Source organism: Colobus angolensis, unplaced genomic scaffold (assembly GCF_000951035.1).
Source record: "Colobus angolensis palliatus isolate OR3802 unplaced genomic scaffold, Cang.pa_1.0 Scaffold24, whole genome shotgun sequence".
Lineage (NCBI taxonomy): Eukaryota > Metazoa > Chordata > Mammalia > Primates > Cercopithecidae > Colobus > Colobus angolensis.
The window spans coordinates 5783165-5799362 of record NW_012115599.1 but is presented as its reverse complement, the minus strand read 5'-3'; the positions used below and the strand labels follow the sequence as shown (position 1 = coordinate 5799362).

The window sequence follows — 16198 nt, the reverse complement described above, 5'->3', positions numbered from 1 at the left end:
TAGCCAGGATGGTCTCAATCTCCTGACCTCGTGATCCGCCCGTCTCGGCCTCCCAAAGTGCTGGGATTACAGGCGTGAGCCACCGTGCCCGGCGGATCCCCTGAGTTCTTAACCTACCCTGCACTTGTAGTCTATTGCAACTCTGATCTGATTATGACTGATGATTTTTTTTTTCAGGTAACCGAAATCAAGACTTTTTAAACTATAAACAGCTACAAAATGCTAGTTACTATCATTATTCTCTAATTCTTTCACTAGTAATCTTAAAAAAAAAACAAAAACAAAAACTTGCAAACCTAATCTTTCCACACCCTGCTTAAATCCTTTCAATCGTGTCCTGTTTTTCTTAGAAAAGAGGCATAAATCCTTTGAATGTCCTACAGATCTTGCAATGTCTGGTTCCTGCTTATCCCTCTAGTTTCTTAAGAGGATAAACTTCTTCCCATCACTGAGCTTCTGCATGTGCAGAAGCCCTGGAAACCTTGTCCGTTACTCCTAGTTTGGCCTAGTTAGCTCCCGCACATACCAAAATCTGTTTTCACTCATCCCAAATCTGTTTTCACTCTCACTGAACCGTAACCGTGTTCCTTTGTGTAAGACAACTCATCTCGGTTTGTACTTATGTATCGTTGCTTTGATCGTTGCTTTGATTATTGAACTGAGTATCTCTCCCACTAGAAAACAAACTCCATGAGATCGGGGACATTGCCATTCACATGCCTAGGAATACCAGGCACTCAATTGATACCTGTGGAATGTGTTAGGTTGCCTCTTCCAACCACACTGCAGGCATCCTAGTGCCCGCTTTGGCTGAACTGCACTTGGGGTAGCAGGAGGGGTGGGCGCGGAGGAACTACCCTGCGGATCAGAAAGAGGTTTTAAATGGGAAACATTCCTCAGTCGGCGGTCAGCTTCTCTGGTCTCGCGCGGCTGAAGCCATGCTTTGGGGGACGCTGGACGAAGGCGCTGGCAAAGAGGAATGCAGACCCCAGGATCCGCACTCGCGCCCAACGGCAGTCCGGATCGTCGACCCGGCACCCACCTCTCGAAGCAGCTTCAGGTCCCCGTGTTGGATCTCGTACAGCTGAATGACGCCGGTGCCCCGTGCGAAGTTGCCCATGGTCACAAATTTGGCGCTGCAGGGCACCCATTTACAGTCAAACACCGTGTAGTTGAAGCCCTTCTGGATATGGGCGATGATCTGAGGCTTCTCGAAGGCCGACATGGTGCAGCCGATTTCAGTTCCCCCAACCGCCACACCCAGAGCCCCCAAAACACCAACCTGGAAACCAGACTCCAAACATTGGCAATTTGTCCCTCCCGCTTTCCGTATTCTGCCCCAAATGCCCTAGGAAGTTGGCTGTAGTTATCTCCAGATAATGCCAGATGTGCTCCGGCGATCGCACAGAAAGTTCCTTCACAACAGCACAAATTTCTTTATTGCCTTTACCCACTGCCTTTCGCATACATACATATTAGAGATTATAAAATACTTGGGCTGGGAGTTGGACGCCTGGAGTGAGACCATGAGCATCAGGCATACCTTAGGACAGCCGAAATCCCGTTTTCCCCCGGCCCCAAATCCTGCAGGTCCCCGGCCTGTGACGTTTTAGGAAAGGGGCGGAGCTGCGGGGTTAGTTGGCGGAGGCTGGCTCCTGCGAGGTGCAGCAGCGCACGTGTTTCAGCCGGAAGCGCCTTAAGAATCCGGGGGATGGAATCCGAAATGGAAGCGCAGAGCGCCGGGGCAGAGGAGGGCTTTACCCAGGTCACCCGCAAGGGTGGCCGGCGGGCGAAGAAACGACAGGCTGAACAGCTGTCCGCAGCAGGAGAGGGCGGGGATGCAGGCCGGATGGACACAGAGGAGGCCAGGCCAGCGAAGAGGCCCGTCTTCCCACCCCTCTGTGGGGACGGGCTCCTGGTATGTGGCTAGGACCCTAGGACAGCAACCAGGCAAGGGCCAGACGCGGATCAAGCCGGTGGCCTCTGGGGAATGTTGAAGCTGTGGTGGGGCTGTTCTACCGCGATGCTCAGAGAGAAGTGATTCTTTGAAGTGTAACTAGTTCAGTTAAAGGCAGCCCTTTATGGACCAGATGTCATTTTACAACTCCATCACCATCCCTCCATAGCCTTTTGAGTTGTGTGTTCTTTTATTACAGAGTGGAAAAGAAGAAACAAGGAAAATTCCAGTCCCAGCTAACAGATACACACCGTTGAAAGAAAACTGGATGAAGATATTTACTCCTATTGTGGAACACTTGGGACTTCAGATACGCTTTAACTTGAAATCAAGGAATGTAGAAATCAGGGTAAGGAAAATCTCAACCATTTCCCAATACACCAGGCTTTCTCTCCTACAGAGATGAAAAGGCGTGAATAGACTTCAGTTAATGGGACTTACTCTGTTGAATAGTTTTTGTCCAGTTTAAAAACTTACCATATTGAGTTTGAATTCACAGATGCCTTAAAATCTGCATTTGATACAAATATTAATTGAATTTGTAAATTAGTTCTGCGATCATACCAAAATACTGGCTCTGCTTCTGTGTATCTTTTGTGATGTTCTGTGTCAAATTGAGAAAAGGTCGAGTAAAGAGATTGTCATAAACAGAAGTAAGTAAATAATGAACATAAGTACTTGCCGCTTTACAAGAAGTATATATAGTCAGCGTGGGGGATATGTTCTGGGGTATGTTTTGTCAGATGACTTAGTCCTTGTGCGAACATTGTAGAGTGTATTTACACAAACCTAGATGATATATGTATATTTGTTTATATATTTTTTCATATGGAAAACGAAATGTTCCAGCACCATTACTGAATATCAGTCATTTCATCTACTTGATCTGCATTGCCAGTATCCAGTGCCATATATCAGATTTCTGTATATTTTCCATTATACAGGTATGAGACCACCATGGTATGAGCAGTTGGTCATTGATCAAAATGTCATTATGCAGTGCATGACTGTGTTTTAATGATGCTTTTTTGATAAAACTGTATTATTTTGATAAGAAACATATGCACATATGTGTGTGTGTATGTATTTTTTTTTAATTTTGCGCTTTCGCCCAAGCTGGAGTGCAGTGGCACGCTCTTGGCTCACTGTTAACAGGTGCCCACTACCACACCTGGCTAATTTTTGTATTTTTAGTAAAGACTGGGTTTTAGCATGTTGGCCAGGCTGGTCTTGAACTCCTGACCTCAGGTGATCTGCCCATCTCAGCCTCCCAAAGTGCTGGGATTACAGGTGTGAGCTGCCCTGCCCAGCCTATATATGTGTATTTTAAATTCCATGCTATCAATCCAAGAACTAGACATTTAAAATTAATTTACTTTGGGCTTTCTTTTCTGGGTACCAATTTTATACCAGAATGTCCATTTTTCAGTCATATCTTCAGTGCCTAAACTTTTCATGTGCTTTACTGTCCTATTTATTGCAGGATAATCACTTTGGATTCCACTAACATTTATTGATGCTGCCATATACCAGACACGTAGTGGTATTACAACCTGCTCTACATCATTTAGTCTTCAGGATATTCCCATCTTAAAGATGTGAGGAAACTTGGCCATAGTCATCAGGCTAGTAAGAGAAACTTCCTATTATACTAGTAGGGAACACTCAGGATCTTCTACTCTGACCTCCTTATTTTACTGATGAGAAAACTCAAGACCTAAAGTAACTGGGAGACTTGTCTAAGGTCACATGTAGGATTGGAACTAGGGTCTAGTTCTAAATGGGAAAAGCCCAGAGGACTTTGCCATTACACAAGCCCATATGGTTTTAAATTTGTTGAGTACATGGTCTCCTCAACTAGATTGTGAATGTGCATGGTACAGTGGAAAGAACAGTTTTGAAATCAGACCTGTGTTTGAATCTTAGCTTTTTTGCTTTTTAGTACTTTAGTACTCACATGCAAAGGTAGTCATATGACTTAACATTCAAAGTTGTTATGAAGGTTAGAGTTATGGTGTGTAAAGCATGTTATTTATAGTGCATGTTATTTACAGTGTGTGTTATTTACAGTGGTAGGTATTTTATGAATAACAGTTATTTCTGCATTTCTCAAATAAACTTTGAGGACAGGTTCGGTGCTTCAGTCATTCTTTATTTCCCCAGTCAGCGGGTACAGGTAGTTAGGCCTGGAGCTATTGGTTTAAGAAACATCAGCATGTAAATGATAACTAAGAAGATTAAGTCAGGAATCCCAGGGAAGACTGCCTTGAGAGAGAAGAGAAGAGGACAAGCTTGGGCATTGAAGGGATGGACAGAAAGTAGAGGTTCTTCAGAATGCGAGAAATTGGGTTGCGCCAGAGGAGTCTTGCTGTTAACCCCAAAATCTGATCATATAGTGTGGTTAGTTATTTGACACTCTTTGGGTGGAACAGCCAAGCTTTGGAGCTGGAAAGGTTTTGTTTTGCCAATAAAATATAGCACTTATCCAACCAGAACCTATGTCATACAGAATATATTAGGGAAAGGTAGTGGTGAAGGAAATTCTCTGATAATGGGAAAGGACATTTCTAGTATTTTGTTAGGACATTTTCTGTTTGATTCTCAACGGTATTTTGTACCCTTTTTTGTTTTTTAACAGACTTGCAAAGAAACCAAGGATGTTAGTGCTCTGACAAAAGCAGCTGATTTTGTGAAAGCTTTTATTCTAGGCTTTCAGGTGGAGGTGAGTAATTCTATGATATCTAAAATGGGGACTTGAAAAATACTCAGTGTGAACATCTCAATGGATTAGGCATTAAAAAAAAAAAAAAATGGCCCGGCTCAGTGGCTCACACCTATAATCCCAGCACTCTGGGAGGCCGAGGCAGGTGGATCACTTGAGGCCAGGAGTTCAAAACCAGCCTGGCCAACATGGCGATGCCCTCCATCTCTACTAAAATTACAAAAAAATTAGCCAGGTGTGGTGGCACAAGCCTGTGATCCCAGCTACTCGGGAGTCTGAGGTGGGACAATCACTTGAACCAGGGAGGCAGGGGTTGCAGTGAGCCAAGATCACGCCACTGCACTCCAGCCTGGGCGACAGCGTAAGACTATTTCTCCAAAAAAAAAAAAAGCTTTCTAGCTCTACAGTTTGTGGATTTTCGTTCCATAGTGCTTTGCACTTTACTCTTTTTCAGGTGTGCAATGGAAGGGGCTTCACAGTGTTTGTTTTATATTATAGGATGCACTTGCCCTTATCAGGTTGGATGACCTCTTCCTAGAGTCTTTTGAAATTACAGATGGTGAGTGAGTGTGTGGTGGTTTGTGCTCTTGTGTCGCTGACTTTGTATTGTGATGTGACTCAGTTTTCTAATAGCATCAATTGAGCTGTATTTTTAGCAACTTTTCAATATGTATATATACACTTTGTGTCATTTAGAGAAATTTAGTTTATAATTAAACTTCATGTGGAAGTGGGTGGTGCACTAGAATGGCTTGCCTCCTGAGATCTTGCTTTTCTTGTTTAGTTAAACCCCTAAAGGGAGACCATCTATCCAGGGCAATAGGAAGAATCGCTGGCAAAGGAGGAAAAACCAAATTCACCATAGAGAATGTGACACGGACGCGGATAGTTTTGGCTGATGTGTAAGTATCTGATCTTGAGAAAATTATTGTCATAATTTATATTTGATCTTCTGTTTTAAGAAAGTCGTAACAGTTGTATTTTATGTATAATGTTGCTGCTAAATTTTTGTCAGTACAGATGCTCCTCATAAACCCATTGTAAATTGAAAATATCATAAGTCTAAAGTGCATTTAATATACCTGACTTGTGGAACATTATAGCTTAGCCTAGCCTATCATAAACGTGGTCAGAACACACATTAGCCTACAGTTGGGCAAAGTCATCCAACACAAATTCTACTTTATGACAGAGGGTTGAATATTGAATACTGTACTAAAAATGAAAAACAGAATGGTTGAATGTGTACTTGAAGTAGAGCGTTCTGAATGTGTATCACCTTTGCACCCTTGTAAAGTTGAAAGATCCCAGTTCAAACCATGTTAAGTTGGGAATCATCTGTATACTTTTGGGTGAATAGTCACCAACTTTGAAAGAGGCTTAAGTGGAGAAAATTTCAGAAATTGTGTATTTTCTCATTTAACAATGAGGAAATGTTACAAATGCTATTAAAAGAAGTTATTATTACAGATGAAGATCTCAATAGTATCTCGGGTTGGGCGCAGTGGCTCATGCCTGCAATCCCAGCACTTTGGGAGGCCGAGGTGGGTGGATCACCTAAGGTCAGGAGTTCGAGACCAGTCTGGCCAACATGGTGAAACCCCATCTCTACTAAAAATACAAAAATTAGCTGGGCGTGGTGGCGCACGCCTGTAGTCCCAGCTACTCGGGAGGCTGAGGCAGGAGAATCACTTGAACCTGGGAGGAGGAGGAGGTTGCAGTGAGCCGAGATCGTGCCACTGCACTCCAGCCTGGATGATAGAGCGAGACTCTGTCTCAAATAAATACATACATACATACTTACTCAAGGGAATCTATTAAATCAGTAGGGGAGAACAAGCAATCAGTATTTTGGATGCCCTTGTGAGTCTTTGGAAATATATATATTTTATATATATACATATATATATTAAGGCCTTATATAAAAGGAGATATCGTACATTAGGCAAAACTAGAGAGCAGTTATATGTGTACATAAATAAGATGATAGGTGCTTAAAATAAAGGTGCCAGAAGTGAAGCTGGGATTACCCCTGTCTGAGGTTGAAGCTGCCCAGGCTGGGGATCTTACTGGCAGATGGCTCAGAGATTATATAATGCTATGAAGTTGGGAAACTGAACAGTTGACTGAGAGGAGGAGGGTTCTGCCTGCAACTAAATCATGAAATAATTTCATTTAATATCTCAGTTTTACTCTAAACTGAAGGATTCTTTATTATATAAAATCTAAATTTTGTATATTCTTTACACTTTAAGGATAACTATAGTACTGTGTTGGTGGCCCTCTTTACCTGAAGCCAGGAATATAATTTTATTTTTTGATCTTTATGGATTGAGTCTAGAGTCAGAAATATGGAGACTTGGGAGAAGCTATTAAAAAATGTGGAAATGCACACCATATGTAAAACTATGGCCAAGCATGGTGGCTCACGTCTGTAATCCCAGCACTTTGGAAGGCTGAGGCAGGTGGATGGCTTGATCTCAGGAGTCTAGGACTAGCCTGCCCTTCTCTAAAAAACAATACAGAAATTAGCCAGGTGTGGCGGCCCACACCTGTAGTCCCAGCTACTTGGGAGGCCGAAGTGGGAGGATCGCCTGAGCCCAGAAGGTGAAGCTGCATTGAACCACAGTCATGCCACTGTACTCAACCGTCAGCGACAGAGTGAGAGTCTAACAAAATAAGAAGAAAAATACCACATATCGTCTGGGCACAGTGGATCATGCCTATAATCCCAGCACTTTGGGAGGCCAAGGTGGCAGGAAGGATTGCTTGAGCCCCGAAGTTCAAGACCAATCTGGGCAACATAGGGAGATCCCATCTCTACAAACAAAATACAAAAATTAGGCAGGCGTGATTGTGCACACCTGTAGCCCTAGCTACTCAGGAGGTTCAGGTGGGAGGATTGCTTGAACCCAGGATGTCAAGGCCACAGTGAACCATGATGGCACCCCTGGGTGCCACTAGCCTGGGTGACAGAGTGAAACCCTGTTTCCAAAAAGTAAAAAATTAATTTAAAAAAATCCATATATAGATGCTCCTCACCGTATGGGGGGGTTATATCCAGATAAACCTGTTATAAATTAAAGATCTCATAAGTCAGAAGTTCATTTGATACTTCATTTGATATCATAGGATACTACTCTTTGAAAATTGAAGAGCATTCTGAATGCGTATCACTTTGGCACAATTATAAAGTCAAAAAAAAAATCTTCATGGACTGGCTGAGTAGCCCTGAAAGCTTTCATGAATTTAGAAATCCATGGCCTGCCGCAATGGCTGACATCTGTCATCCTAGCACTTTGGGAGGTCGAGACAGGCGGATCACCTGAGGTCAGGATTTCAAAACCAGCCTGACCAACATGGTGAAACCCAGTCTCTACTAAAAATACAAAAAAACTAGCCTGGCGTGGTGGCACATGCCTGTAATCCTAGTTACTTGGGAGACTGAGGCAGGAGAATTGCTTGAACCCAGGAGGCGGAGACTGCAGTGAGCCAAAATCGCGCCACTGCATTCCAGCCTGGGCAACAGACTCCACCTCGAGGAAAAAAAGAAAAAAAGGCCGGTGCGGTGCCTCACCTGTAATTTCAGCACTTTGGGAGGCTGAAGTGGGTGGATCACCTGAGGTCAGGAGTTCGAAACCAGCCTGGGCGACAGTGAGACTCTATCTCAAAAAAACAAAAAAATGAATTTAGAAATCTGAAACTGTAACTGATTTGCCAATGAAATTGTATAGTTAGTCTGTCATTAAGTTTATTACTGGTAAATTTATAAGTATATTTATAAGTGTTAACCTAAAATTTACTAGTTAAACCAACTTTTTAAAAGTTTATTGTGGCATAATTTACACACAATAAAATTATCCTGTTTTGAGTATCCAGTTCAATGAGTTTTTGGCAAATGTTGTGTATTGTAGTCCCATGACACTCATACAGTTCTCTTATCCTGAAAGTTCCCTCGTGCATGTTTGTAGTCAGTTGCCTGCCCCCACCCTGTTCCGGGACAACCACTCCTCTAATTTCTGTCACTCTTATTTTACATTTTCTAGAAATTCGTATAAATGGAAATATATGGTATGTAGGCTTTGGTGTGTGACTTCTCTTAATTAGCATGTTATTTTGAATTTCTCCATTTTGTTGGGTGTATCAGTAGTTCCTTTTTATTGGCAAGTACTATTTCATTGCACAGGTATACTGTTGACCCTTCAATATTGCAGGGATTAGGGATGCTGAACCCCCAACATGGTTGAAAACCCATGTATGACTTGACTCTCCCAAAACTTAACTACTCCTGCTTTTGGCTGGAAGCTATTCCAATAACAAATAGTTGATAAACACATATTTTGTATGTTTTACGTATTAAATGCTGTACTCTTTCATAAAGTAAGCTAGAGAAAAGAAAATGTTAAGAAAATTATAAGGAAGAGAAAATCTATTTACTATTCATTAAGTGGAAGTGGATTATCATAAAGGTCTTCATCCTCGTCTTCATGGTGAAAAAGCTGAGGAGGAGGAAGAAGGGTTAATCTTGCTGTCTCATGAGTGGTGGAGGTGGAAGACGTTGAAGGGGAGGCAGGAGAGGCAAGCATACTCTGGAACTTTACAGAAATACATTGTAATTTCTGACTTTTTTGTGCTTTCACTTCTCTAAAAATGTTTCTGTAGGGTACCAATCCTCCTCCACAGTTTGTTTAGTTTTAGTGCCCACATCATAAAAGGGTCTGTGTCATAAAAGACATCAAAAGCATCTTGAATAATCAGAAACCTTCTTCCACATTGCCTAATGTCACCTTGTTTTCTGACACTGCTGCTTCTACATCATCTTTCCTCATCACCCGACACTGCTTCAGAAGCACTCACCTCCATCAAGTCGTCTTCTGTTAATTCCTCTGGCATAGTGTCTCTTAGCTCTTGATTTCTCTGAGATCTGTACCTTGAAACCCTTCACCCCTCATTTTTGGCCATATCCGCAGTTTCTTTCATGATTTCTTATTTGGCTCTGTCGTAGATCCTGCACTGTTATGCAAAACCTCTGCACATGGTTTTCTGCAGCAGGAATTTATAGTTGCAGGCGTGAGGCATTCACAGCTCTTTCCATAATAATGACAGCGTCTTCAGTGGTGTAGTACTTCCAGACTATGATGTTCTTTCCATCGAGTTCTCTTCCATAGCATTGAGACTATTTTCTATAGAGCACTGTGTATAATGAACCTTAAAGATCTTTATGACTACCTGTTCTGGGGGCTGAATTAGAGCGTGTTTAGGTGCAAGGAGACCACGTTGTTGCCTTTCAGTGTTGAACTCATGGGGTTCTGGGTGGCTGGGACATTGTTCAATAGCAAAAGAACTTTAAAAGGCATTCCTTACTGGCAAGATACTTCCTGACTTCAGGGACAAGGCATCGATGGAATCAATCCAGAACAAGAGCTCTCCTTGTGCAAGCATTCTTGTACATCCAGACAACAGGCCTCTGGTGTTACCTTTTCCCTTCAAGGATCGGGGTTAGCAGCTTTATAGATAAGAGCAGTCCTGATCATAAACCTGATTGCATTTGCACAAAACAGTAAAGTTAGCCTAGCCTTTCCTGCCTTAAATCCTGGTGCTTGCTTCTCTTCTTTACTAATAATTGCCCTTTGTGACATTTTTTTCCAGAATAGGACATTTTTCATCTGCACAAAAAACCTGTTCAGGCAGATATTATTTCTCCTCAATGATTTTCTTAATGGCATCTGGGAACTTGTCTGCTGCCCTTTGGTGAGCAGAAGCTGCTTCTCCTGTTATCCTGACATTTTTAAAGCGACCTCTTTCTAACATTATCAGACCATCCTTTGCTGGCATTAAGTTCTCCAGCTTTAGATCGTTCACTTTCCTTTTGCTGTAAGTTGTCATATAATGACTTAATTTTTTCTCCATCATATTAGAGTCTGTAGATAGTCTTTCTTAGAACAATCCTGCACCCACATAAAAGGTGCATTTCCAATTTGAGATTTTCAACAAAAGAATCACAAGATCTATAAATTTGGAGAGGAAACGTTATTTCTTATAAAGGGTTGCATTCTGCAGGGTGGCCATTCTGACAGGCTGGGAAGTATAGCCTTCAGCAGAGACCAAAAGCAGGCACTTTGAAGGAGGAAAGAATGAGACAGGAATTTATGCTGAATGGGTTGGCCAGTATACTTATTTAACAGGTTATAGGAGGAGCTATGAATATAAGAGGGGCCCTAATGCTTGTATACCGAATAAATGTAACATACGACCCCTGGACGCTTTGGGGTGGAGACTTAACATTTAAAATATGTGACATTTAGGTCCTGTACAAGATGAAGTAGGGACAAGGATGTGAAGACTGAATGCACTGCCTTTGGAAGCTGGTAGAACCAGTCCATGGTCAGTGATCTCTTATCAGGAGAATGTTACTGGGATCAGTCTCTTGTCGAATCAAAGCTGTAGTTACGGTTTGTGGAACAGAGTGTGGGAAGAGGGAAGCTGGGGTCAATCTATCTAGCTATTGGTGAGCTGTAATTGTTTTAATATTGTTTATCACAAGGCCAGTGCTTGTTAAGCTGCTAGAGAAAAAAATATCCTGTGACAGTTAGAATGTCATTTACTCTTTAAGTGTAGGGTGTGTGACAACCCTTGCTCAGGTGGTCTTAGGTCTTGTTTACAATTTGGTGTCTTATTGCCATAGTCTGTTCTGTCTTGCCTGCGGGCCTAGGGGAAGATAAAGGGGTATTTGGCAAAACTGCAGGTGTTGTCACATCTGCTATTGTAGCTGCAGTGACACCTTCGTGAATTTTGTTTTCATTTTTTACAATGGGTCCTATGGTGTAGTCATTTATCTTCAAGTGGTGGGCAGCTGCAGCTGCAGGCCTCAGTCAACAGTATGTGTCGAGCAATTCAGCTTTTCTTTTTTTTTTTTTTGAGATAGAATCTCCCTCTGTCGCCACGGTTGGAGTGCAATGGTGCAATCTCGGCTCACTGCAACCTCTGCCTCCTGGGTTCAATGGATTCTCCTGCCTCAGCCTCCCAAGTAGCTGCGACTACAGGCGTGTGCCATCATGCCTGGCTAAAGTTTTTGTATTTTTAGTAGAGACGGGGTTTCACCATGTTAGCCAGGATGGTCTCAATCTCCTGACCTCATGATCCACCCGCCTCAGCCTCCCAAAGTGCTGGGATTACAGGTGTGAGCCATCGCACTCGGCCAATTCAGCGTTTTCTTGAGGTGTCACGACTTTTGTGTGCTTCTTTGGAGCACTCCCAACATCACGAGTGGCACTTTGTGTGGGACCCACGTTGTGTAGGTCACATGGTCCCAAAGCTTGCAGTATGCGCTAAGATTAAAAATAGGCAAGAACCGTGAGAGATCACTTTCTACTGTGATAGACAATTTATTGGAGAGTCAAAACTGCTCGTGGGAGATGGTCAGCATCACATGGCATTCTAAGTGGATACTTGAAACGCCTGAGCTCACCACAAGAGCAGTAGGTGGAGGCTGTGAAATTGTTGTACAGTACGCACTACAGATAATTTTATGGAGTTATGATTTAATACTGCATCTTTGCATTTGTTTCCATTTCTCTTGACTACAGATGGCACCATATATGGCTTGTGCTTGTGTGTGTAACTTTTGATTAATTTTAACTTTTTTTATGGTAGTAAATAAGATAGACTAGTACCTACATATAATTTATGCATTCATGACACAGCTTTTTCTGATTTTTTTTTTTTTTACATTTCTGCAATACTCAGCTCCTCTCTGGGGTTTTTTCAAATCTCTAAAATATCTTCCAATATATGTGTTGAAAAAGGTTTGTGTGTAACGACCCGTGCAGTTCAAATCTGTTACTCAAAAGTCAGCTGTATTATATTTTGTTTGTCCAGTCACAGTAGATGGACATTTGGGTTGTTTTCAGTTTGTGGTTATTATGAATAATGTCGCTACTGAATTACTTATATCTTTTGTGTTTTCTTACAAACTAAATTACAGACTACTTGAAATTAAGAGATGTACTATCTCTTGCTTTTGCTATAGACAGGCTAGTTGGAAATCCACGTTTAAAAGTTTATATTAATTATAATAAAGCTGTAAGATGGGCTATTATGTACCTATAAAAGTTATTTTTGATGAGTTGCTAATAACCTGATAAAATACAGTATAATGTGAGCCAGATAGAAAACTAAAAACAGTTGGTTCCAGGTATATTTAACATAGCAGATGGGAAATGATGTTGCCTCTGTATCTTGAAGCCTCCATTCCTTTCCAACTGTTGCCCCATTACTTTGGTTCTTTCTGCAGCGAAACTACTCCCACTTTATCTGTTCTTTTTGTCTTTATTTCCTCATCTGTCATGCTCTGTTTTAAATAATTTTAATAAAAGTTAAACATACACAATAAAAAGCCAAAAATTGGCCGGGCGCCGTGGCTCACGCCTGTAATCCCAGCACTTTGGGAGGCCGAGGCAGGCAGATCCACTAGGTCAGGAGATTGAGACCATCCTGGCTAACACAGTGAAACCCCGTCTCCACTAAAAATACAAAGAATTAGCCAGGCGTGGTAGCGGGAGCCTGTAGTCCCAGCTGCTCGGGAGGCTGAGGCAGGAGGATGGCATGAACTTGGGAGGCGGAGCTTGCAATGAGCTGAGATCGCTCCACTGCACTCCAGCCTGGGCGACAGTGAGACTCCGTCTTAAAAAAAAAAAAAAAATGTCTGCTGCCTACCTCCATTTCACCCTTTTCAGGGGAACCAATTTCAACTCTTTAGCTTATCTTAAAGAATTATTTACCTCTGTGTTTCCAGATATTTTGTTCATATACAGTTGATATACATATACAGTTCATATACAGTTTTATTTTTCAGATTCACTATTGACATTCTACCATCAAAGATGAAGATTTAGCTGTGTTTCACTCCCTTACTTCCACCACGCACACTCAGCCTTTCTGACACTCCGATTTATTCTTCTTTGCCCTCCTGATGGTCCCCTTGTGGTTTTTGTTAATGTTCAGTATTACCTGAAAACAGAAATCAGTGCTCAGTGTACTTATAGCTGAGCCAGGTGAAATACTGTGACTGCCTTATCTTTCTTTTGCAGCATTGTTTTCACTTGAGGAAGTAACTCTTATGTGTCTATCTCCTTTCTTCGCTTTCATCGTACTAATTCAGTAAGAAGCTATACATTGTATCTCCTCTTGATGTATTTGAATGCATCTAATGTTTGAGAAATCTCTCCTGGAGATGTCTATTCCCAAAACGCCCCCAGGCTCTCTGCCTGCATTCTGGCTGCACAGCCATCATCCTGGGTTCCCTGTCCCCTGCCTCTTGGAGTCTCTTTCCCGGAGTTCTGCTTCTTGATATTCCCGTTGCCGATTCAGGCAGCAGTTGACTTGGGTCTGCACAGTCAATTCCATCTCCTCCATCTGCTTTCCACCTTTCTGGACTTTGCTACTGTTATCACTCTCTTCTTCCTTTTGGGCTTATATCTTTATTGTCATTTTAGTGGAGTTTGGGGAAGGAGCATTTGTAAATGTTTGGTTCATCTGCAGGTGTCTGGAGAAAGAGTGTTACAGAGGAAGGGGAAAGCACAAAGATCTTAAGTCGAGGGCACATCTGGCAGTGAGCGAGGAGGCTTGGCCAAGGACAAAAGGGAGAGAGTGGAGAGTGATAGATGAGGTCAAAAATAATAGGGTCTTGAGGTCCTCATAAGGACTTCGGCTTTTACTCTGAGTGAATAGAAAGTCATTGGATGATTGTGAGCAGAGGAAGGAGGTGGGTTATGAGGGGGCGAGGGGCAGTGAAGGTAGGTAGGATCCATAGATGGGAGGTCCTGGGGTGGGAGTGAAGGATTATTTGTGTTGATAGGAGCTGGAATGACAGAAAGTGGTGGAGGGAGAGTTGGATGTTTGAAATCGAAATTATGGGGGGTTGCAGTTTTTGGTAATGACTAAGTCCAGGGTGTGACCATGGATGTAAGAGGCTGGAGTAGGGTGGACAATACCCTGTGTTGGCATAAAGAATATCAAGGACCTCAGAGACTGCCATGTTGGGATTATCATCTTCATGGGTATTGACATGATCGAGCATGGTGATGGGAATAGCAGGAGAAAGACAGCAAGCCAGGAGCTGACGTCCTCACAGGTGATCTGCAGGGGCAGCTGAGGACCGCAGCCAGGCAGGGTGGGGGTGATGTGGCCTGAGAGCGGATCCAAAGCCAAAGGGTTTTCAGGGAGGTTGGAGGGAGAGCATGTGGTCTGGATGTGGCATGAAGGCACCTGCTCCTCCCCAGCCCCCAGAGGTACCTGGTTTGTGGAGGAAAAACGCAACCATTTGAGATCTGGCCTTAGTTAAAGCCAGAAGGTGAAGGGAATATTAAGAGGGGTTGAAGATATAGAAGCTTTAGCTGGTAACTGTTGTACAGGGCACAGTGAAAACAGTTTGGAAGATGGACTCAAAAAGGCAAAATTGTATCTTGTCAGTTTTGTCATTCAGTAAAGAATGCCCATTAAAAGGGTCTAAATGATCCTCAGAGCCCTGAAGAAATTTAGATAATCTTTAGAAAACTTTGCAGTTGAAAACCAATTATGTTGAAATTGAGTACAGTGTTGCGTTTATGGGTTTTCAGTAACCAGCTCAGCCAGTGTGTCGTCTTGGGCAGGCTTTTTGATTTCTTTTAAACTTCTTTCCTCATCTGTAAAACAGGAAGGTCATGTGAGGATTAAATGAGGGCATGTATAGAAAGCCCTGGTGCACATAAAGCATTCATGGGATGGGAGCCATCATTAACGAATAATCTTCACACACTTTACTTTTTCAAAAAATTCTGTCTTTTCTAATAATTTTTTATTGGGATACAATTTATATACCATAAAATTCACCCTTTTAAAAAGTGGTTTTTAGTATATTTGTGGAGTTGTCCAGCCATAACCACTGCCCTCATTAAATAATCTGACTCAAATATGATTTTCCAGCATTTTTGGAGTACAGGACTTAGGTAAGGAAGTGCTTTTTTGTTTACAATGTCTTTTTTTTTTTTTTTTTTTTTTTTTAAGAGAGGGTTTTGGTCACTCAGGTTGGCATGCTGGCACTCTACAGGCACGTGCTACTACACCCGGCTGTTGAATTTTTTTGTAGAGATGGGGGTCTCATTATGCTGTCCAGGCTTGTCTCAAACTCCTGGCCACAAACCATCTACCTGCCTTGGCCTCCCAAAGTGCTGGGATTACAGGTGTGAGTCATTGCATCCCAGCCACTAATTTGTCTCATTTTATTTCTTTCAGGAAAGTTCACATCCTTGGCTCCTTCCAAAACATCAAGATGGCAAGAACTGCCATTTGCAACCTAATCTTGGGTAATAGCAGTTTCTTTCTTTGGTGTTTTCTCTGGGAGGGATAGGGAGTTAATTGCGGAAGTCAAAACTACATTTGCAAAGCAATTTAGGATAATATTAAAGATAGCAAGTAGAAACCCTTGGGAGTTGGCAAAGGTGGACCTAGAGAAGGAAGTAGAATTTTTTTTTTTTTTTTTT

General features: G+C 42.3%; 1 protein-coding gene across 1 annotated transcript in view; it reads right to left on the bottom strand.

Moving 5' to 3' along the window:
* Positions 1-16198, bottom strand: part of WDR92 (WD repeat domain 92) — a 129292-nt gene that overhangs the window by 24037 nt on the left and 89057 nt on the right. Inside the window, 3 exon segments of the mRNA XM_011945276.1 lie at positions 1043-1282; positions 1284-1476; positions 1574-1899. Coding sequence (XP_011800666.1) covers positions 1043-1282; positions 1284-1476; positions 1574-1899 — 759 coding nt within the window.